At 38.5% G+C, this 23,267-nt stretch overlaps 1 protein-coding gene across 1 annotated transcript in view; it reads right to left on the bottom strand.

Annotated features, from left to right (window-relative positions):
- Positions 1–23,267, bottom strand: part of THSD7A (thrombospondin type 1 domain containing 7A) — a 303,860-nt gene that overhangs the window by 39,992 nt on the left and 240,601 nt on the right. Inside the window, exons 11-13 of the mRNA XM_054726384.1 lie at positions 22,306–22,409; positions 9,274–9,468; positions 7,289–7,552 (exon numbers count right to left, since the gene is read on the bottom strand). Coding sequence (XP_054582359.1) covers positions 7,289–7,552; positions 9,274–9,468; positions 22,306–22,409 — 563 coding nt within the window. The remainder of the gene's footprint in view (positions 1–7,288; positions 7,553–9,273; positions 9,469–22,305; positions 22,410–23,267) is intronic.

Below are 23,267 nucleotides of genomic sequence, written 5' to 3'. Positions count from 1 at the left end.
ACCATGCGGTCAATGATTCAATCAATCATGCCTACGTGACGAAACCCCAATAACAACGACACCAAAGCTCAGGTAAGTTTTCTGGTTGATTATAAACATTGATGTGCTGGGAGGGTGATGCCTCCTGGTGCCATGGAAAAGAACATGGAAGCCTTGTTTCGGGGACCTTCCCAGACCTTGCCTTTGTGTTTTATTTTGGCTGGTTATGATTGTGTCCTTTTGCTGTAATAAGACTGTACATGTAAGTATGGTTCTTCCCTGAGTTCTCTGAGTAATTCCAGTAAACTAATGGACCTGATGGGGTGGTGAGAACCCCCGAATCTGTGGCCAGCTTTTCAGTAATAAAGTTAATCTGTGGATCCCCAAAGTTGTAGCTGATGTCTAAAGTGAGAACAGTCAAGTAGAGACCTGAGCCCCTAGCCTGTGATGTTCGGCCTGACTCTAGGTAGGTAGTGCTGGAATTGCATTCAACTTTCTCCTTCAAAGCATCATCATAATGGGCATGTAGTGGACCTATATTTTATTTTAAAAGGACATAAATACATTTCTTTCTGTAAGAACTGCACCTATAGGTTACTTATTCAACCAAAATAAAAATCTGGGGAATGCATTAAGGCATTTACTGACTCTCTCCCCATATTTAAAATTCTAACCAATACTGTATTAAACATCAGAGATAAGTTCTACAAAACTCACTTTGGGAATAGGATTTTGTAAGCAATATGAATGTATTTTATTGAGTGTTCAGAGTATGAAGATGAAGTAATGGAAAAATAAATGAACTTTGAAACTAATTAGAGTGATTTATTTTTAACTTCATCTAATATTAACAAAGCTCTGTTCTTTCAAATCAATGAAAATCGTTTATTGTCATGGAAGTATTTCCAAAGGATGATCTTTAACCAGTTCTGGTAAATTGTAATAAGTATTAAACATAAATTTTACAAAAAGCATTCTGTGGTCAAGTGAGTTAGAAAATTAATGTGTTAAACTGGCTAACCAAGGCTCCTTTTCCTGGGCTTTCCTTTTTTGCTAATGTGAACTGTGAATCTCTAAGAAGATAACTCAGACACTGCATTCCTGTGCTTAATGACTTTTTCCTGTAGCATCTCACTGAACAAGCGAGAAACAGATCTCCCATAGTTTGTAATTATAATGCATTAAAATTGGATTCATGTTTTGAGCTGGACAGAGTTTTAATATTTTTCAAGTAATTCTTCTTATGTCCATTTCCAAATACGAAAAAACGTAAAAGCAAACAAACAAATTAATAACAAAATCCCCCAAACTTAGGACAGTTTCTTCTTCTTAAATTATCTTATGCTTCAAAGTCTTAAAGCTTTAAAGGTTAAACTTATGGCAAAGGGAGGGAAAACCGTTATGTGGATAAACTTAAGGTTGTTTTTTTAAATGGCTATTTTAAATGACCATAAGAGGAGTCAATTTTGTTTTTTAATGGAAGTGAACAAAATTTCTTCTGAGGGCTAAATTGACCTTCAATGCAATTATAAAGAAACTAGAGGCCCGGTGCATGGATTTGTGCACCAGTGGGGTCCCTCTGCCTGGTCCCTCTGACTGGCCTGTGGGGATCAGGCCAAAACTGACTCTCCGACATCCCCTGAGGGGTCCCGGATTGTAAGAGGGTGCACCATCAGAGCAGGGGAGGGACCGTGGGAGAGCTTGAGGGCGTGTCCAGCCCATCGTGCCCCATCCCGATCAGCCACACCCCAGCAGCAAGCTAATCTACTGGTCGGAGTGTCTGACCCCTGGTGGTCAGTGTGCATCATAGCTACCTGTTGAACGGTCACTTAGGCTTTTTTATATATATATATAGATGGGATAAACATGGAGTGTAAATACAAGAAAATATTTTTCTTTCACATTGAAATTTAAATGGCCACACATTTGTTGGTGCATTCTCAGGTTATTTTTTGAGTCCATAGATCTGGCTTATGTCTAATAATGAATGCCTTCTTCATTTATAAAAGCAAGCCCCCTAGGTGTAAGCCTTATTCACTATGTGACCATTGTGATGATGCTTTAAAGGAGAAAAAGACCTACATATTAGGAATGAGACTAAACTCAACTATGGGGTATAAAGCTTTAAAAAACTATTTTGGGTTTCTAGGGCTTTACTAACATATAGGAATATAGTATATATGTGGATTCATGCAGGTCTTTTAGCATCTGTATTAATTATGAAAACTTACATCACAACATAAGTAATGAACAACTCTAGTTATATCACTAAAATTACCACAGGTTTCAGGAAGATTACACTCTAATTATTTTACTGAAATTAGTGCTACCACTTCTGTAAGGCATTAGGGAGAATAAGGGGTCAGAAGCCAATGGAAAGGATAGAGTAAAATAAAATAGCAGAAATTGTTGATAAAGGCAAAGATCCAATTTTTTTTTTATTGTTGCAAAGAATGAATAATGTTTATGGCAGTTAAATTTATTTTTACGTTGCAGAACATTTTCTTCCTAAAAAGCTGGAAAGAAAGTCCAATATGTGTATGGCATATACTGGAAGCTATGTTTGACAGCCAGGCCTGAGGGGCTCTGTGGAGCCCAGTTTGAAAGCCATGGTGTTAAGTAATAGATGAGTTGCGGTCTCCAGGACGTGGAACTAACATCAGATGGTTTTCTATCACCCCTGACATGAGCGGTAGCTGCAGGAAAATTTCCAACAAAAGTCTCTCTCATCATTACCTCCACAGTGCTCCTTCAGGGAGCCTGTCCGAGAATATTGCTGGTATCCATCTGTATTTTAATTCAAACCTAGGCAACTGCTTTTTTTTTTTTTTGTACTCAAGTGTCCAGAATAGTCCTTTTCTTTTTCATCCTGGCTCTTTAAACTTGCAACTATTAGCTCAGGAAAAGTTTGTCCCTCATCCCCTGCTTCTCTTTTACATTTGAAAAGAAAAACATCTCCATTGTGAATGATAACTGCAAAAGCAACACTAGCCGAATGTGTGTTATTAAAGGAAAGTTTTGAATTCTGACATGAATTAGACATTTAAAAAACACTATCAATTGAAAATGCTTTTCAGAGGCATCAGCACTCCATTTCGGCTTGTTTACAAGACTCTATTTATAGCCTTTTCTGCCCATTTACGTGCTGAAATTAAACGTGCTTTTCCTCCAATAGAGCATGCGCTATATAAGGAGCAATTTCTCATTCAATTTTGTTTCTAATTAACTTCTAATACTAAACTTAGATAAACTTCTATAGAATCCCATTACAGAAAGTAATACATTCCCGTTATACTATAATTGAGGGGTCAGGTAGGTTATCTTTAGAATCTACTCTCCCTATAGGCATAATTATTTTTATCAGTTGTACTCTGAGTTCCACATAGTGCCCTAAAATGTATATATAAATCTAATAGAAATGTTAGTCCTTATTTTCTCAAGGAAAGGTGAGTGGGAACAAAGAGTTAAATAAACATCTCACACTCTTGATTTACTCAGGCTGGGAAACACAGGTTTACACAGGTTGTGTAAACACTGACTGGGAAAATGCAATTTGTCACAATGACTAATATGAACCAAGAGGGTAAGCTGTTGTCCAAATCTGGTGTTATACAAATTAGGCAATTCTGAATAAGCTCTAAATGGCAATAAAGAAACCTGTCAATGTTGATATTACAGGATTAGTTCAGTGGAGTGGGTGTGTGGCTATTATTTCTTCTCCCATTAAGTAGGTAGAGAGAAGCACAGCTATTTGACAAGTATCGTACAGAAACTTCATAGCTCTTATTCCACAGATTTTAGTTGTTCTCAGTGATCTTTCTGATTATTTCCCAGAAATGTGACACAGAGAGAAGGACAGTCTGGGAAAAAGTAAGTGTCCAAACCTGATTGTGAATGAAATGCAACCACAAAAATTCTCTGCAGCCCTTCACTCATTCATTCATTCTACACATATTTACCAAGCACCTACTGTTCTAGGTGCTGGGGCTACTTCAGTGAATGAAATAGTCCAGGATACCCTCATCAATCTACATTCATGTACAGGAGATAAAGCATAAACAATAAACATAATAAATAAGTGAATTATATGATATGTTATAGAATGACGCATGGTTTGGAAATACAAAGCGTAGAGAAGGATAAGGGATTTGGGGACAACTGGGTAGAGTTGAGGAGCAGCATGTAAAACTCTATCCCTCATGTGCAAATGGAAATCTTGTATACATGTATCTTGCATAAGCTAGGTTACCTCTAAAATTCTTTAAAATATAAAGGTTAAATAAAGTATCAAGATTAAATGTATAAGAAAAAGTTTCAGAAATTCCAACTCTTGTCCTGCGAAATCTTAAAAATGATTAACTTAAGAAGTACCTAGTACTTACTATGTGGTCAGGCACTCAGTACATTTCTAGTGAAGTGATATCGTTTAAATTCTCAGAGCATTCCAGCAGTGAGCAGAAACTGTTTCATTTGGCTTTAGAGTGATTTAAAATCTGTTGCTATAGTGATACCATACAAAAAGGAAATGTGTATAATTTGTATTATCTTTTTAGGATAAATGCCAAAAATGTATTTATATATCAACATTTCTGCAGGAATTGTACTTAATACCATGTATAAGGATGGATGAACATTTATGTGGCTCCCAAGGTATACTTTGAGATCTGATTTTTGGAGTATGGGTATATCACTTTTCAATACAGAGTCTATTATTATGAGAAATCCCAGACATAATAGAATTGTGCCACAAGTTAAGACATTAAAAAAGAGTGACCACATGGGAAATGGCCTAGAATAATATAATTAAGCTGGCGAAAGTAAAATTGCTTTGTCAGTATAATAACTGGTAATATGACTCACAGATGGACAACACAAATTAAACAGAAATTCCCTAGGGCCATTATTGAATAGGGAATCCGTGTCTCTGTACTGTATACATGTGGTAATTAATTTTATATTTCAACTGAAAGTAGGAGGAAACTTTTTCTTGAAAGCAACTTGAAAACCCCATCTCTACCATCCATCTGAAAAGCTGATTTGACTGAGAGAAGGCAGTGGACATAGAAAATGCAATTTAGAGCATACCTAGGACAGAGTGACAAAGTCTTAAAGTCTATATATATTCTGTCATCTATAGCATTCCACCGACACCATCGGAATCAACAGAACCTATATTTTAAAAAGCAGTAATTTCCAATTTCCAAAGGAATGAGGCAATAGAGATTCAATTTCCTCAGACTTTACTTTGAGTAAATGTGTTAGTAAACACTAAAATATTCCACTGGATATCCATCACAGATCAGATGGAATAAAGAATGAATAACCTTGGATAGATGCAAAGAACTAAACTGGAACAGTTCATTTAGTTACGGATCATAGATCCTTTCCCAAACCCCATGAAGTTCACTGCCAACATGGACCCATCTTTTTTCTATATTTTCTTTTTATCCCGAATACAGTACTGCTTTCTTGGTGCTTTGAATCAACAGTGCTACGTTAGGAAGTCTACTGCCTTTGGCCAACCTCAAATATTTCTGTGCTTTTACTTTTCTTAAGTGATCAAGCATTTTTGTGAGAGTCCCAGGATATTTTTAAAGCTTTTTCTGAAAATAAGATTGACTGTTAAGTGGCTGACGGAAGCACTCTTGCATCTAATTAGCAGATCAGGGTAAAAGTGAGAATATATGAGAATCATTCTGAAAGCTCACAGGTTATGTGAAAAGCAAATGACTATCTTGGTGATTCACTATGTATAACAATTTGAAATGTGAGCAAACACTTACATGCCGCATTCCAAGAGAAACATATTTCTCAAGTGATCTTCAATTTTACACTTTAATGACTAATTATGATCGTATATATTATCATCAGATCATCTCAGAATGAGAACTGCATTTGCATCTTCCTGGTACCTAATTTACAGCACCTATGTTATTTGATATAGAGGATAAAATACTCAGTTATACTTAGAGGTATTTCTTAAAGGATGCCTATTAGAAACACTAAACTCTTTTTTCTTTAATTGTTCTAAGTGTATGGAATAATCTAAAACTTAGCAATGCACATATATTAACCTGAAACATACTTATATCTAGAGTTTCAACATCCTTGGGGCTTATATCACTATACTTTGATAAAACAGGAACTATGAGATAAGGTTAAAAAAAGAAAGAATGAGGTTTTTGGAAACTTCGTTGTAAGAACATGTGTAAAAGATTCCAATAACTGTGTCACTACGATACCTTGATGGTTTATAAATGTGAGATGGTCCAATTAGTTCATATTGTTTTCTGAACCATATAACAAAACTAGAGGAAGACCATTCGGATAGAATTTTTTTCAGCAACATTGGAAGGTAACTGCCATGTACACCCTTCCTGGCAATTTGACCCATCTTTCTTAGGGCAACTCCCTAAAGAAGTGAGGAGGATCATTGTCCAGTGTTTGCAAATATGTGACATCTATGTTTCAGGCTGACCCACGGTAAACTGATCTCATAACATTATAAAAAGACAGCTGTATTAAAATAAAAGAATAATGGAGAAACATTGTTTAAGGCTGCCTATATTAAGACTTGGAACCAAAGAGTTCACTACATATACTGGTCAAAAATGCAGTGAACTCTTTGCAACTCAATTATTATTACTGTATTTTCGTTTTTATTGTTTCCTGTTTCCTCCCTTTCTCCCACCCCCCTCTCTCCCTCCCCCTTCCTACTCTCACCCCGCTCTCTCCCTTCCTTTTGGTTTAGAAATCAAAAGTGGGTACAGTTTCCTAAGAGGATGTACTTTTTTTTTTTTTTGCCAACCTCAAGTTAATAGAGCAGTGGATAGGATATGTTTGAGTTTTCACCAATTATGGCTTTCAATCTTTCTTCTCTGACACTTAATGACATTTTAGGCACATTGCAAATCTTGCCAGTTTGGCTATTAAAAGTCTGTCTAATTTAAAACTCTATTTTCAAATTAAATTAAATTGAAACCTCTCTCCCTTCCGGTGCAGCTGTTGGGGCTGATTGGGTCTATTCAACAGACTCTTAATCCCAGAGGCGGCTCTGGCAGCATTTGCCTACCTGTAAGCTTTCTTTGCCACCAAATGTATGGCTTCACTGCCAACTCCTGGACAACGAGACAAGTGCCACCGAATGTCCTGTTACATATAAATGACGTACGTACAGTGTGGTGTCCCATAATGTTCCACTTAGAACATAATTCTGGAGACCTTCCTTCCCCTCCATTCTCATACACGTGCATTTTACCTCCACCCCCAAAGGCAGCAAATGTTTAACACGGGAGGAAAGTGGGATTACCATGGCTGTTACACCTGGACGTCTCCACGAGCCTGCCGTTCTGGTCGTAGCACGCCATTGCCTGGTAACGATAGCCTTGACCGCATTCCTTGATGTCTCCCTGGACTTTCATTCCCAGCAGCACTTCCACTTTCCCCTCCGGCAAAATGCAGTCTGACCAGTTCCCCACGGGCTGTGCATTGTACTTGTCACAAGGACAATACTGAGTCTCGATCAGGGGGTACACGTGAGAATTTTTACAGTTTTCCTTCTTTTTGCTTTTTCCTGTGGAGAAATTTAAGTTGGAAAGTACCCTTATTAATTTCAAGCCTTCCGTAAGTTTTCTCCTTTCCTAAACTTCCTTTCTCCATTTTAGCCATAGTCAACAGTAGTCTATAAATAAACACTGTTTTCTCACCTCACAGTGCTTTCTATCTAGGCTTGTGTTAGTATGGGGTGCTTTCCATAGTGAAAAAAAAAAATGTATTTTTATTTTTTTCATGTAAAAATAGCCAATTTGCCCGACTGGTGTGGCTCAGAGGTTGAGTGTCCACCTACGATCCAGGAGGTCATGGTTCGATTCCTGTTCGGGGCACATGCCTGGGTTGCAGGCTTGATCCCCATTGGGGGCCATGCAGGAGGCAGCCGATCAATGATTCTCTCTCATCACTGATGTCTCTATCTCTCTCTCCCTCTCCCTTCCTCTCTGAAATCCATGAAAAGAAACAGCTGATTTAAAAATAGCCCTTATATAAGGTTCTAACTGTTGTGAGTTTTATACTCTTTAAAATGCTCAAAATCTTCGCAAATGATCATGTGTTTTCACTGACTGGGAGGTGGGAGGTAACTGCAGTAATTTCTCCTGTAAATGTGCACAAAGATGAAATGGGAGAGGGAGTCACTGCCCTGAACTTCACAGCTTTTTTGTTAGTTCAAATAGATGGTATAGCTATCTAGGGAATTGAGAGATTGAGATTTTTGTATTTACTTTTATTTTTTTTGTATTTACTTTTCTGATTATGATTTTGCCCCTTTCAGCATTTCTGAAGAGTAATCATTTTGATATACTTGTGGTTAACATAGGAAATATCAATAATATTCAAAGTGAAGATATTTAATATCAGGAAAAATATTAGAAATGGTTTATATATAAATGTAAATAAAGCCCCTTTTAAAATAAATAACTCAAGTATAACAGTAATACATGCTTAAAATTATACATCATTATTTTAATTAGATAACATATATTATATTTATTATATTATATTTTATAGACTAATTATATTAAATTTCATTAATTGCATATATTTGACATATATTTATCTGTAACTTTCATAAGCTAGCTTACATAGTTTTCAACAGTTTTTATTTATGACAGGTGGCTCATTTTATAACTTTTAAATTCTGAGTAGTTTACTAGCACCAATATTTTTAGGTTTCTTTTGCCAACTAACAGTCTTTTTGAATGCACCAGGGTGTAGGTCAGTACGATGTCTCCTGTTCTTGCTCATTATATCACTGCTTTTTGTCATTGTGACTGCCTTTCAAAATGCAGCGTTCTGACACAGAATTACCGTCACAGTCCTCTTCTAGGATATGAAGGATAATCCGAGGCTGTGACAGTGAGAATGGGCTTAAAAAATGAAGGGGCAACATTTCCTCGTGTTCCCAAAGACCTTTTCTCCAAGCCCTTCATGGTCTGTAGGCAATTCACCAAAAGTCCATATTTAAACAAAAAATAACCTTCCACATACTGTACAAGTGATGGAGTTTGATTTTCAAGGCTACCTTTTCTTTGTGCTAAAATTACAATGTGTCTGTCACTGCCGACTGACATTAAAACACACATCCAAATCCACTGGCGACGTATTAGGTATAAGTGTACCAACGATAAGACATATCTGTGCATTTTCCAAAGACATTGTCGGAACTCCCTTGGTCTGACTGCTTTGTGTTTTTCTACCTTGACAAGTGTTGACTCAGGCACTCCAGCTAATTATTCTTACCGACAATAGTGCGCTTCCTGGTCCTGACTGCCCCACAGTCTCCATTGCATGAGGAGAACTTGGACCAGCTGGTAAACTGACAGTCGTCTTGGCAGGGGACCTGGCAGGCCTGGGTGAGGGCTGGCACGGGGCCTGCGTGCTGGAGGCATTCGTGGATGCCAGCCTGCCCTCCGTCTTGCTTTCGACAAGTAATGGCTGGAGGAAAAGCAGAGAACTGTTTATAGCAAACTGGAATGTCTGTAATTACTCTGCAATTTAGGATTTAACATTTCCTTAAGCAGAGGAATCCTCTCTTCATCCTTTATTTGCAGCAGAAATCTAGTAGGAGTGTCTGCGATAATCATTAAATTGACGGTGTAGGTTTAGAAAAAAAATCACAGCTAACCCTCCCTGGTTTTTATTAGATGCTAGGAAGACTTTCAAGTCACATGTGAGGTATACTGAGACATGAATTATTTAAGAGCAAATAAATAATATATGGGTTCTGATAATAGTTTATGTTGAACACAGGCTATTGACAGAGGGGCTGGGAGACACCGCCCACCTCTAATAATTGCTTTTCCCTCATTGGCCACTCTAGGATTCCTATACGTTTTTGCCTTTTTACATTAGAAGTTTGTTGGGATGGCTTTGGAGTGGTTAATGGGAGGGGCAGTGTCAAATTCCATACACCCCTCCTCAGCCCCTCCCAGCTCCCACCTCCGCCTCCACTGGTCTACAAGTTCATCACACGCATAAATATCAACCAAAAATTCAAAAATAAAATAAAAACTTTCAGCAACCTTCATCTATCATACCATAATTGATATTTCCACAACTACATTTGGACCCTTAAAAATGGTATGATAAATTAATAATTTTAATTTGTATATATTATTTCCCCAAGATATTGTTTTACTGATTTCTATAAACCATGTCATAGTTTCATTACTTATTGAATGTAGATGTAAAACTGCTAGAAGGTGAACAAGTATAAAAAAAAAAAAGACCAACAACAAGTGATGTTTAAAATACCTTTACTCCCTCTGCCTTTTTCCTTGTTGGTTTTAAAATAATTCATTCACTTACTGAGGAGGCAGATGAAACGTTTATACCTTGCTCCTAAAGTTAAGTCTTTATTGAACGAGCTTAAATGGCCTTAGTCCGGCTGATTTACGTGGCCTCTCAGGTTTATGGGCTAGGCCAGTGGTCGGCAAACTCATTAGTCAACAGAGCCAAATATCAACAGTACAACAATTGAAATTTATTTTGAGAACCAACTTAAACTTCTTCTAATGCCACTTCTTCAAAATAGACTCGCCCAGGCCATGGTATTTTGTGGAAGAGCCACACTCAAGGGGCCAAAGAGCCGCATGTGGCTCGCGAGCCGCGGTTTGCCGACCACGGGGCTAGGCTGAAACGGCTGCTGATCTCTGCCTGCTCAGGATTCTGTCATTATGAAAATAAGGTGAAGGGGCCTGGCATTTTGACCCCAAATTACAGTGAGGGGGGCACAGAAGGCCTCCGGTTAGACAGCACTTTCTGAATCTGTATACTTAAACGTAACACCTAGTAGTGCAGGGCTGTGTGATGGGGTGTGTGTAAGGATCTAACAATTCTAGCAAGGGAAGGCTTCATCTGTGTAGGTGGACACAAGTTATTGCAATTGCTACAGAAAAAGTCCATAATTGTGCAAACGTAGATGAATTCTCACCTATTTCTTAGCTTGTAAGTATCTCTTCATTTAGTATTTAGAACCCTGGAAGGGCCAATTTTATGAAAAGAACAGGGGTCCCTAAATTTTAAAGATACAAAAACCTAGTAGACAGTAATTTATGAAGGTTATATGACAGGAAAAACCATTAATGGTCCCAAAGAGACACTTACCTGTGGGAGAGGAACTGTCTGGTGATCTGTGTTTATCATACCAACCTTAGGTAGTGGGTCTCAAATCAAGCTTCAGATTACAATCACCTGGCTAGCCTTTGGGAAATGTCCACACCTTTACTGAACTCAAACATTCTGATTTAAGTGATGGAGGGCAGGGTCCTGGGCATTCGCATCTTTTTTAAAACTTCCTGAATGATTCAAATGTGTAACAGTGGATGGAGACCACTGCTCAAGTAGGTCAAATATTTCCACTTGCATCAGAAACGCCTGGAATGCTATTAAAGCTGGAGAATCTTGGATTCGTTCCAGAGCTCCTGCACTAGAATTCTGTGCGTGGGGTCAAGGAATATGGATTTTTTTTTTCAAGCTGCTCAGATTTCCTTATGCACATTCAAGTTGAAGACCCACTACGCTTGAGCATTGAAGGCACAAGGAGGGATTTGGTCGAAACTTGTGGCTAAGATGGAAAGTCCTCTGGAACCCAATCACCTTGACACTGTGCCAAGTGGAGGGAAACAATGGCTGAGCATGTGGGAATGAGCTAAGGAAGCTCTAAACTTGGAGCTCCACGGGACCTGTATAAAGAGGGGACCTGTACAAAAAGAGCATCCACATAGCTTGGGAGAATGTCATCTGTGGATTGGTGTGGGAGCAGACCCCGTGATGTGGTATGCTAATGAGCTGATAGGATTTTTGCAGTTCTTGCAACACCTGTGGAAGCAGGGTTGACTCCTTCAACACTTCAAACTTAGCAAGCTCTGGTGGCTTGTGGGCAGAGTTGCCCCTAGGAGGCTAAAGAGGAAGGATTGATCAAGAGGAAGATATTAGACTTTATACTAATATTAGACTTTAGACTCTACACTATGCAGGAACCCCAAGAATGACACATTTGGAAAATAAGAGCTTTGACCATCTCAGAACTCTAAGCTTGGAAGCAGGTCACATGGTTTATAACCAAAAGAAAATTATGAGACTAAATGTGGGTTCCTTGAAATAAGACTACTTTTACTTACTCATCCAATTTGGCTCTCTGAAGCAGAGACCTGATTATAAATCTTCTGAGAAACTAAATGAAGTTGCCTTAGGTTCTCCATTAAGGTTCTCTCTCTAAGGTTCTTTTTCACCAACTGTATTTCAGAACTGTTCCAATTATAATCATATTAAGTAATATAAAAAATAACAAAATAAAATCACTACCATATTTCCATAAATAAATTAATCTTGTGTAGGTCTATATATACTACTTACAAAAATCAAAGTCCTTTTCTCTATACACCTGCAGTACATAAAATCTTTAATATTTTGACTAGTTGAAAAGAAAAAAAAATATGTAAAATTCCCATATCTGTTCTCAGAACCCACTCAGTACTCCTCTCCCCTTATCAGAGACTTTAGACAATGTGCTTTGAAAGAATTACTCATGCCATGTTATGCAAACAAGTAGCAACACCAGAATTTGTACAGTATATTGAAAATTTATCACACATCTCAACTTGTTTCTATTCTGGCGTAGAGGAAATACAACAATTCAAACACAGGAATGCAATCTGAAATGAGTTTCCTGCTACTGGGGGCCAGGAAAATAGAAGTGGAAAGGAAATCATCTGGTCTCTCAACTTTATAAATTTTAAAAATAATTTCTAAGACACTAAAATCAGAATGTTTTTAACTGGGTCATACAAAGCATGGTTTCCTAGCACACCAACATGCTGCATACACTCAGATGACTGTATCTGTATTTACAGGTGGAGCAGTGATATCTTATGTGTAATGATTATGCTGCAAGCTCTCCTCTGGGCTGAGGTCTTTTTTAGAAAGATGGGCCAAAAACCATGCTGCCCTACAAATAATTCACCATAAAAGCTTCTTAGTGAGGTCAGCAAATATAAAAATGGTTATTGTAAAGTAAAATCCCATATGTAACTCCCTGGTGATTATATCCATTTATGTTATTGATGATTTTATTGTATTTGTTAAGGCATAAGAGGTTTTTAGTTGTATTGATTGGGGTGATATTGGTTAATAAAATTATATAGGTTTCAGGTATACAATTCCACAATACATCATCTGTATATTGTATTGTGTGTTTACCATTACAAGTCAAGTCTCCTTCCATCACCATTCAAACCCCGATTACCCTCTTCTTCCTCACCCCACACCCCCTTTTAAGTGTCAGGGACAGACTGCTTCCAGCAGACTGAAAGCCGGGAAGATATCCACATGACTGACTTGTGAGTTACACATGAATCAGGCCAGCCCATCAACACTGCAGAGATGTTGGAAGAATAAGTAAGAAAGCCAGTTTTTTAAACAAATAAACGGTCTGAAAAGGAGAGACAGAATTGTTAGTTTCAGAGGGACTTAAAAATATTCTAATTAAATGCAATGGGGAGAACTTCATGAACCCTAATTTAATCAAGTCCTATATAATAAAAGGTTAATATGTAAATTGTCCCCTCAGGAGTTCGATCGACCGGGAGTTCAACCATTCGCTATGATGTGCACTGACTACCAGGGGGTGGTGCAGAATGAAGGAAGGCCCCTGGCCGGCACCAGTAGCCAGGGGAAGGAAGGCCCTGGCCGGCAGCCGGAAGGCCCTGATTGGCCCTGATTGCTGGCCAGGCCTAGGGACCCTACCTGTGCATGAATTTCATGCACCCAGCCTCTAGTCAATTATAAACAGACATTTTTGAGACAACGGGGGGAAATCAAATGTAATCTGAATATTACATGATATTAAAGAATTATTGTTAATTTTGTTTACTACTATAATAATACTGTTATGTTTAAAAAATAATTACATATGTATGGATGACATATATCTTATATAGAAGTTGCCTTAAAATATCCCAGCAAAATCTTTTTAAGTATGTGAGGAGTGGCAGAGGACCAAGAATAGCAACATGTTAAAAACTTGAGGCTGAGGGAGTGACTATACTACTAGTACTCATTAAATTATTCTCTTTACTTTTATGTATTATTGAAATGTCCCATAAATTTAAATTTAAAAAAGATTAATGAGTAGAATAAGTAGAGTCGATTCCAGAATGTTTTTATGTAAGTCGAATTCTGTGCTCTGTTTTGAAGAGGAGAATACTAAAGGTTCCTGACATGAAAGGAAATAGATAACATTGGTTTGAGCAGAAAGGACACAGATATCAGTGTTATGCATATTTGAGTATGGAAATGGAAGGCTACTGGAGCAGCTGTGAAGTAAGTGTAATAGAATTCAGAATGCAGCTGCTCATCCTCATTTTCTTGAAGAGGAATGAAACTCCCTTATTATTCAAGATGCATAAAAAGGAGAAGTGCTGTTGGTCTACGGCAGTGGTCGCCAAACTCATTAGTCAACAGAGCCAAACATCAACAGTACAACGATTGAAATTTCTTTTGAGAGCCAAATTTTTTAAACTTAAACTTCTTCTAACACCACTTCTTCAAAATAGACTTGCCCAGGCCATGGTATTTTGTGGAAGAGCCACACTCAAGAGGCCAAAGAGCTGCATGTGGCTCTCCAGCCGCAGTTTGCCGACCACAGGTCTACGGGATGACCCTGCAGCAGGTAAGACCATGTTGTCATTTCGTTCAAATAATCAGAATGAAGTAAATGGCAAGATCCAGAATGTGCACACAGAAGTTCATTGCAGGGGCATAATCAGATTACTGCCCTCGCGCAGGGAAAGCTGTTGAATTATAGGTGACAAAGAGTTCAAGGAGCTCTGAGACCTGACTTACTAAATTGAGCAGTATTAACATGGCTTATCCCACAGCAACAGCGTCCGGGTAGCACTGGAGACAGACGATGTTCAGCTGATGGAGTGATTAGAGGAGTGATTTTTTCCTATCGTGTTATGAAAAAATAGCAACAGTGAGACTGCATCACGTAGAAATGAAAAAGAAGAAGCTTAATGTGAGCAGGAGTTAGTTACCACGAGACCTAATTGTGCTTACAAGACCGAACTTATAAATAATGCAAGAGGGCTCCCGTTGCTTGCTAGGTGGATATAATGATCTTCGTCTTTCTCTGTGGAAGAGATTTTCCCGGGTAAGTTTGCCAAATTACACTTCCTAATTACAAGTTGTGAATGTAATTCTGGCAGAAAGGGGAAAGAAATACACATTCTTTTTTATTGATCCTAAACAGTTACCAATGATCCCCGGACCCACTGATGCTCATAATATATGTGAAAGTCCTTGTGCAAGGAGTGACTAGGAAATGATAATCAGCTCCCAGGGGAGGAGCTCAGTGAGCCCCCCCCCCCCCCCGCACTGGAATCTGGGAAGGCTAACTAATGGCATAAGAACAAATGGAACATGGAGGGCCCATCACAGACACACCACGCTGTCAAGCTGATTTTATGAGCTACTTAAAAAATAGGGAATGATAATAATCATTTTATGACTGGGCTCTCCTAGCAACAGAAACAAAAATAAAACCCCCGAATCAACAAGGAAGCTAGTGTTCACAGAAAATTAGAGGAAATAATTTAAAAACAGAAAAATTAGAAGTTTTCAATAATAGTTCATATAAATAAAGCATGTAAAAACTATTGGGTGGTAACTAATAAATACACCAGCCAAAATAAAATTTTAAAATTTTTGTGGCTGAGAAAAACTTTAAAAGCAAGCTCCTTTGTTCTTTTCTACCTAGTTCGTTTTCTACTTCTGTTCTTTTTCTTCCTATTGCATAACAATCTCTAAAATTAACAGATTAATGTGAGTTACTGAGATAAATTGGCCCAGACATTCTGGGCATAACCTCAATAATGCCTCTAAAATGTAAGCATTTAAAAAGAATAAAGTGAGCCAGTGTTTAAGCTAAGAATACTAACCTGGGCATCAGTATAGTTTAAGTCACTTAATTGAAGCATAAGGTTTAAGCATCTTTGTTCACACACAAAAATAACAGCATAAATTGTAGTGAAATACCTATATCTCACATTTTACAAATATATTTAGATTTAATTTTGGTGGGGAGAGAATGAAAACTTACTATTTTCTTTGTAGACTTTCCTTTTATAACCTTATTAATAAGTGACTCAGGGTAAGGACTGCTAGGGAAGAAGGGTCCCTGTCATGTAAGGCATATTATTGAAGGTGTGTTTTTTTAAACTTTTGTGGTCTAGATTTGGGAATACATCTGAATCACGCTGGCTTCCACATAAAGAGACTGATGTCAGATGTTAATGACAAGTCAACATTATGATGGACACTCGTTGGCAGGCGAGAATACAGGGAGGCTGGGGGATTAGGATAGACAGGGCTGACCCTAAGGATTGTTGCTCTAGTTCTATCTTATTTATAGCAAGTATACTTGTCAGAAGAAGCATGAAGACTACACCGAGATTGAGCAAGAGCAAATTTGAAGTTATTTATATGAGATATCAGCATCTAACCTATGATACTTTTGTATCATACTCTTGGTATGTGCCACAAAGTAATAAACACTGGAATAATATATATACAATAGAGGCCCGTTGCACGAAATTCATGCACGGGTGCGGTCCCTAGGCCTGGCCGGTGATCGAAGAGCAAGAGCCTGGCATGGAAGGGCAGGTCCCAGCTGACCTCTGGGCCCTGGGCAGCACCTGGGTCCCCAGGCCCCCACGCGCCTCTCTCTGCCTGAGTCATGGCACCTGAGTCCCCACGCGGAGATGTGGTGAGCATGGCCGGACACCACGGGCCAGGACGTAGCATGGGCCTCTGGGCCGCCCAGCAGCACTGCACCGAAGCCAAGCGGGCAGCGTGCTCTCTCCTGGCTGGCCTCACAGACCAGCTCCTGCTCGAACCCACAAGGAGCCTGACCAGCCCCTGCGGTCCCGGCGGCTAGGGCCAGCTCACCCAGAAGAGGCCGTGTGGGTGCGGGGTGGGCTCCTCGTGGGTGCCCAGCACCTGAGTGTGGGGGCTTCCCCAGCATGCGAGCCCTGGCATCCCGGGGGAGGGTAGCAGGCAGAGTGAGAGCGAGCTTGGTGGACACCCTGCATTCTTACTGCACCTCCGTCCCTGTCACTCCCGCCCCCAGGTAGCCAGCGAGAGGTCACAGCATGTCGCTGATGCCCGCCATGTTTCATGCCACCCCCTGGTGGTCAGCGCATGTCATAGTGAACGGTTGAACTCCCAGTCTCCATGTTGAAATCCCATCAAATGACCGTGCAAGGGGACAATTTGCATATTAGGCTTTTATTATATAGGATTTTAAGTATATGATTGAGTTAAGTAGGGATTGCTATTGTCCCTTAGGGGAGTCTTAAGTAAAAAATAAGTAACTTATCCAAAATTGTCATTATTATGAGCCATGTATTTTATTTTTCATGCAAATGTAATAGTAACTCTAGCTATAGCTATTATGTGTAGGTTCAATGTCAGTCACTGATGCACCCATAATTTAGCCTTCTAAATACCATCCAAACTGTGGACATGTGAGCAGAGAAAAGGGACAGTAGAGTTACAATTCCATTAAAAGTTTATACGCAGTGGACTAAAGTAGTATGAAGCAAATATGAGCTTTCTATTCACTTAAAAATTAAACAGAATGTAGATATAATTTCATGTATTTGCACTTTTTATTGACAGTAAAGATGCCTATGTCAAAGAACCTCTAAAATTTCCATGTGATATTTAAAACGATTCAAGTATTAAAGTTTCCAAATCCCATCAATCCCTTCTTTAAACGCCCCCCACCTCTCTCTCCCTCTCCTTTCTTTAGTTCTTACACCATTAGATAGAATTTCCTGGAATACATCATTGTCCATATCCAAAGCTTTTCTAAGATTCTTCACTGCTTTTGCTTTCCTATTGAAAAAAAAATCCTTCTCTTCCTCTGGCTGCTCCTCCTCCTCCTCCTCCTCCTCCTCCTCCTCCTCCTCCTCTTCCTTTTCCTTCTGGCATTCAAATACTCCTGGAGGTATTCAATTCCCCCACAATGTGGGCTCTTGCCTCCAACTCACTCATAGAAACCTTCGGCAAAATGGTCAATGCACTGTTCTGCAAACATATAGATTTTCCTTGAGTCACCTAAATCATGTATACCTATAGTATATTTCTTACCATAAGAAATATATAAAAACTATTTGTTATATACTTTTATCCTCTCAACAGGCTGAGCCCAATAAATAACATGAAGGCCACATGAAACCAGATGCAACAGAGTATACATCATCAACAATGTAACATTAAAAATATTTTTTCCACTTGTTGTTGGTTGAATCTGCAGATGTGGAGGCTGTGGATATGGAGGGCTGACTACTCAGCTTTGCCTTGTATCATGAAAGCAGCCATCAGCAATAGGTAAGGAAATGGGTACGACTATGTTTCAAAGGAACTCTAATTGTTTAAAAAAAAAAAAAAAAGACTATGGGCTGGATTTGGTACATAGGCTATTGTTTACTGATCACTGTCTAGACCAATGGTCTGGTAAAATCCATGGAATAAAAATTCCTACCTTCAAATCATAGAATGGTAAAGTTAATTCATTGGGTATTATTTCTGACAGCAAAGAAATAGTAATTTAAAGTTAATACCATTTAGTTCTTTAGGTAAAAAGAAATGCTTAAACACTCTACAAATACAAACAGGTTATAGAAAAAAATCTATTAATGGTAAAATGCAATAATCACTTTACTGGCTGTATGTGATATATTTTGGGGACCTTAGCTTCTTCTATGGCTTCGTCAAAACCCTTTCTGGAAATTTGACCCAAAATTTCTATCTTCTGTCCTAAGTTATATCTAAAGCTAAATTTCAAATGCATACCTGGATGTTTTTAATTGGCTCCCCTGCTGTCACCTCTAATGCACAGTATACAAAATATACTCTCTAAAATCAGCTCTAGTTTCAGACCTAAGAATTTTCAATCAATATGCAGTAACTATTCTCAAACTAAAAATATTGGCGTTAAAGAATCAAATCTTTGACTTGCTTATTCCTATTTCTGCTACTCTCACCTGCCACTAAGTCCTAAAATTACTTTATTGTATGTTGAAAGTCCATTTATTTTTTGCCCATTCCCACCACTGTGGTTCCTGAGACCCTACTACTTAATCTTTGCATTGCTACAATAGTGTACTAGCTGGCATCCAGACCTATGTGTCTTATCCTCCTAACTTATTCCCTACATGCTGACAGATAAAACACGGCTTTCATCAGGTGCTTGCTCCTACTCCTTATTGAACAAAGCCTAAAATACTGATCCTGACATTTATAGCCTTCTACAAAATCACCCCAGGCTCCAGCTTGTCTTCAGAGCTTCAATTACCCACTTTTCTGTGAACATATTTAATGTTTTTATTTTTCTTACCGCAAATGCTTAGCTTATAGAATTGACCTTATTTTGTATTCCCCCCCCCCCTTTCTGCTAATTCTAATATTATGGTACAACTCAAGTCCCAGCTTACCATTTAGGTATTTCTTAAGCTCTTTAGCTTCAAATTATGGCTTTTGCAATGGATCAGCCTTTAACTCCTACATGTTGGATAATGTTACCAATGACACCACTTCCCTAACCCAATGTAAGCTCCCTGCCTTGAACATCTTCATTCTTTCCCTACACTCATGGCTCTCGCTACACAGTCTTCTGAATGCACTCACGGTCGAGTGAGGGACTGGAATGAGAAAATCTGGTGTACTAGAGAGGACAGGGTGCTGTTTCTCTCTAGTCTTTCCTGATTGATGCTAATCCTTACAACACAGTTTCTTTAATCATTAAAAAATAGCTCAAGTTGGCACTTCTTAAGTCTGACCAGATAAAAACAAAGGTGAAAATAGTAAGAATATGATAGGTGAATCATGCAGAATTCTAAAAACAGCTATGACCATCAAAGGAAGAAAATGTTGCCAGTGTTTCATTAGCAAAATATATTTTTACACTCTTGATTTTCCCCATTTCATGTTTCTGTAGAACATAGGCTCTAAGAAAAAAAAATATTTAATCTACCAAGGCAACAAAGATTATCTTCATATGGAGTTTAAGAGGGTTCCTCTTAGTACACGCAGAAATGATATTTCTTTCCAGATAGCCTGGGTATAGAAAAGGATGCCAAGATAGAAGAAGTCATCTGACAAGTATTCCAAGATTAGAAGTCATTATTTAAGTGCAGGCAGAGGAAGAGGAGCCAGCAAGAGGAAACCAAGAATGCAACAATCAGAAAGGCATGGGGGAAGTCAAAGACCCCCTTTCACGTGCGAGTGGGTCACCGTATTAGGTACTACAAAGCAGTCAGCCAGGATGAGGCATGAACTGGCGTTTTCAGATTTGGAGATAAGATTACCAATCACAGAAAGAGCAGTTCTTATACAGACTTTGTGTCAAAGCTACAAAAGACCCATGTTAATATCGTTGCTCTCATGCCAGCTATGACCAAGGTGCACATCCAATGGGGCCATAATGAGCAGGAAGCGGGGAGGATTTAACATTTAATGGAGACTTGATATGTGCAAAGCGATCTGAGGAGCATTATGTTCTCAGCCTCAGAGGGAGGACATAAACGAACAAGGTTCTGCAGTTGTTAAGAGTCTGGAACTAAAGCTATTTTCACACTTGTGCTGTTGCCACCATATCTCAGATTTCCTCCAGTGGTGGACTGTAAATATATGGGCTGTTTTACCTAATCTCAATTCACACACTTGGATCCCTGAGTATGAACTGTGCATAGATTGTAAAATATGAATATTGGGATAATCCTAAAAGATCATTTGGTCCAACTCTCTCTTCTTTCTTTTTTTTTTTTTCATCTAAATAGATGAAGACCCAGCTATGTAAAGTAATGAATAAGATTCGCAGTGTATTAGTGAAAGAACAAGGACTAAATATTATGTTTCCTGATTCCCAAACTCATACCTGTTTTCATTATAAACTCCATGTAGGGCCCAAATTGCATGCAAATGTGTGCTTTATTCAAGGAGGAATTAGTAGGGCATGACAAGAAGATCTCGTATCACTCAATTTCTCGATAAATGGGTTGAAATGAGAATGAATTTCAATTCTAAATACCTAAGTCTCTAACCATAAAGGAGACAGTTATTTTTTTAGCTAAAGCTGATGGTGGAGGATACATAATGAAAATTAAACATATAAAATAAATTTCTAAAAGTCCATAGTCATTATTATTTGTAAACTAAATTTTATATTTCAAGTAGAGACTTCTTAAATGATGATCATATAAATAGAAGAGTTTTACAAAGAAGTAGCAGGGTTTTTTTCCAAATTAGAGAAGCAATCTTCTCATTGCAAAGAAAATGGGCTCCAGATCACATCAGCAAAGGCTGGAATTCTATTCTGTATGTTTAGACTTTTGCATCATCAAATATATAACAAAGAATGAGGGATCAAAAGATGTTTTTATGAATGAAAGAGAGGTGGTAGCAGTGTTTTCAATTGCATATTCAACTACATTTTAGGTATGTAGGAGTTACATACTAAAAGTCAACGTGAGTAGAAACTATCATGTACTCTTTAAAGACTGAATTTGCTACATGCATAAATAACATGTCCAAAGCTTCGAATGTCAGTATTATTCATAATACCCAGTAAATAATACTGGCAAGTTGGAAACTTTTCCATCACTCATTTCTCCAGATTTCCATGTTATCTAGCAGTGCAGACAGACTGCTGTCCACATATGGCAGGTTGGAGTACATAAACCTGCCGTTTAAAATACAGTACTGTATAGGAACAAAATTGGGGATAGCCCTGGCAATGTTAGGGATTTCATGCTGGGAATTTCTGGGAAACTTAACCAATTATATTACATTGCATGCACGCATGTATATCATGCAGATGGGCAAGGATATAAAGGATCTTATTGTTTAGGTGACAAGCAAAAGAATCGTGGAAGACCACGATCCCCAAACTAACCACCACAACAAACAACAAGCTGCAGTGTACAATCTCTGTCATAACCCTCTCAAAAGCTTCGTCTGATTGTCTTCTAGATATCAGCAAGGGAAAAATTCAAGCAGAGGAATTATAGGCTAATGCCTAAGAACAAAGGGCACAATTTAAAAAGACGTGTTCCTGTGCTACGTAGAATGAGTGGTAAGCAGATTCATGTCTGCTCTGCTCCACTGGCTAAGCATGGCATCAAATGACAAACTCATCAAGCTGGTGGTAGGTTAGAGATGTTGGAGAAATGAAAAGCAAATCAGCTGTGGAACGAGGCCTCCCACCTCTGGCCTGTCGTCCGGGCCCACAGCCTTCCTGGGCTCCAGGGCTGTCCTGTTGCACGCTCCAAGGGACCAATTGGCACCTGCGCCATTTGTGCGTCTTCCACCTACAGGAAAGGAAAAGAAACCTCATGGAGAGGAAGCAAAAATGCCGGGCAAATCAGGGGTATGGCCACATGGAAACATGACTGTGACCACTGCAAGGAGAAATTTATTTGACGATGCTCAGTCCTATCTAAATGTAATGTATGTCTCCAAAGCATTATAAAAAGGCAGCATTAAACAGAGCAGTACTTTCTATGGTAGTGGAGACACAGTTCATCATGGCCAAGTTCTATAAGAATAAACTCTAGAGAAAGCAACTAGCCTTCTTAATGATTGGGACTGCCAGCAGATGTACCAGATGGTACCAGAGTGCTGCATTCTGTTTAGTAGAGGTATGTTTATTTTCTATTCAGGTTATAAAACTGCATTCATGTTGTGAGCCTTTTCTATAGTGTTCTTTTGGTTACTGTTGCAGCAACAATTCAGAGACTGCAATTATAATGCACTTTACAGAAACAAATCTGCCAAATAAATACATTTGGTCTAACTGATGTTAGGGTTCACCGTCTAAACATGCAATTATTCTATTTTTCATAATTATTATTATTTGTCAGAACTAAATACAGATAAATGAAGATGGCAGATCTGCCATCAATTTCACCTTAAATTGCTATTTTGTGATCGCACATTCCATCAACGGATGCCATAATATTTCATTTGTTGTCAGGACTGCAATTATATGCCGCATTGTTTCAATTAGGTATGTACTTCCTTTTCATAGTTCTGAAGAAAAATTTCTCTAATAATTATCAGGGTGATGATATATAACTTTAATAATCTTAATTTTCTTTGAGGTGGACAAACATGAATGGAATATCTCACTAGCATCACTGAGATAACGATGCCATTTTGTCAGCAAG

The sequence above is a fragment of the Eptesicus fuscus genome, chromosome 14, assembly GCF_027574615.1.
Source record: "Eptesicus fuscus isolate TK198812 chromosome 14, DD_ASM_mEF_20220401, whole genome shotgun sequence".
Classification (NCBI taxonomy): Eukaryota; Metazoa; Chordata; class Mammalia; order Chiroptera; family Vespertilionidae; genus Eptesicus; species Eptesicus fuscus.
The sequence above is the reverse complement of the archived record's forward strand: the minus strand, read 5'-3'. Positions and strand labels throughout refer to the sequence as shown.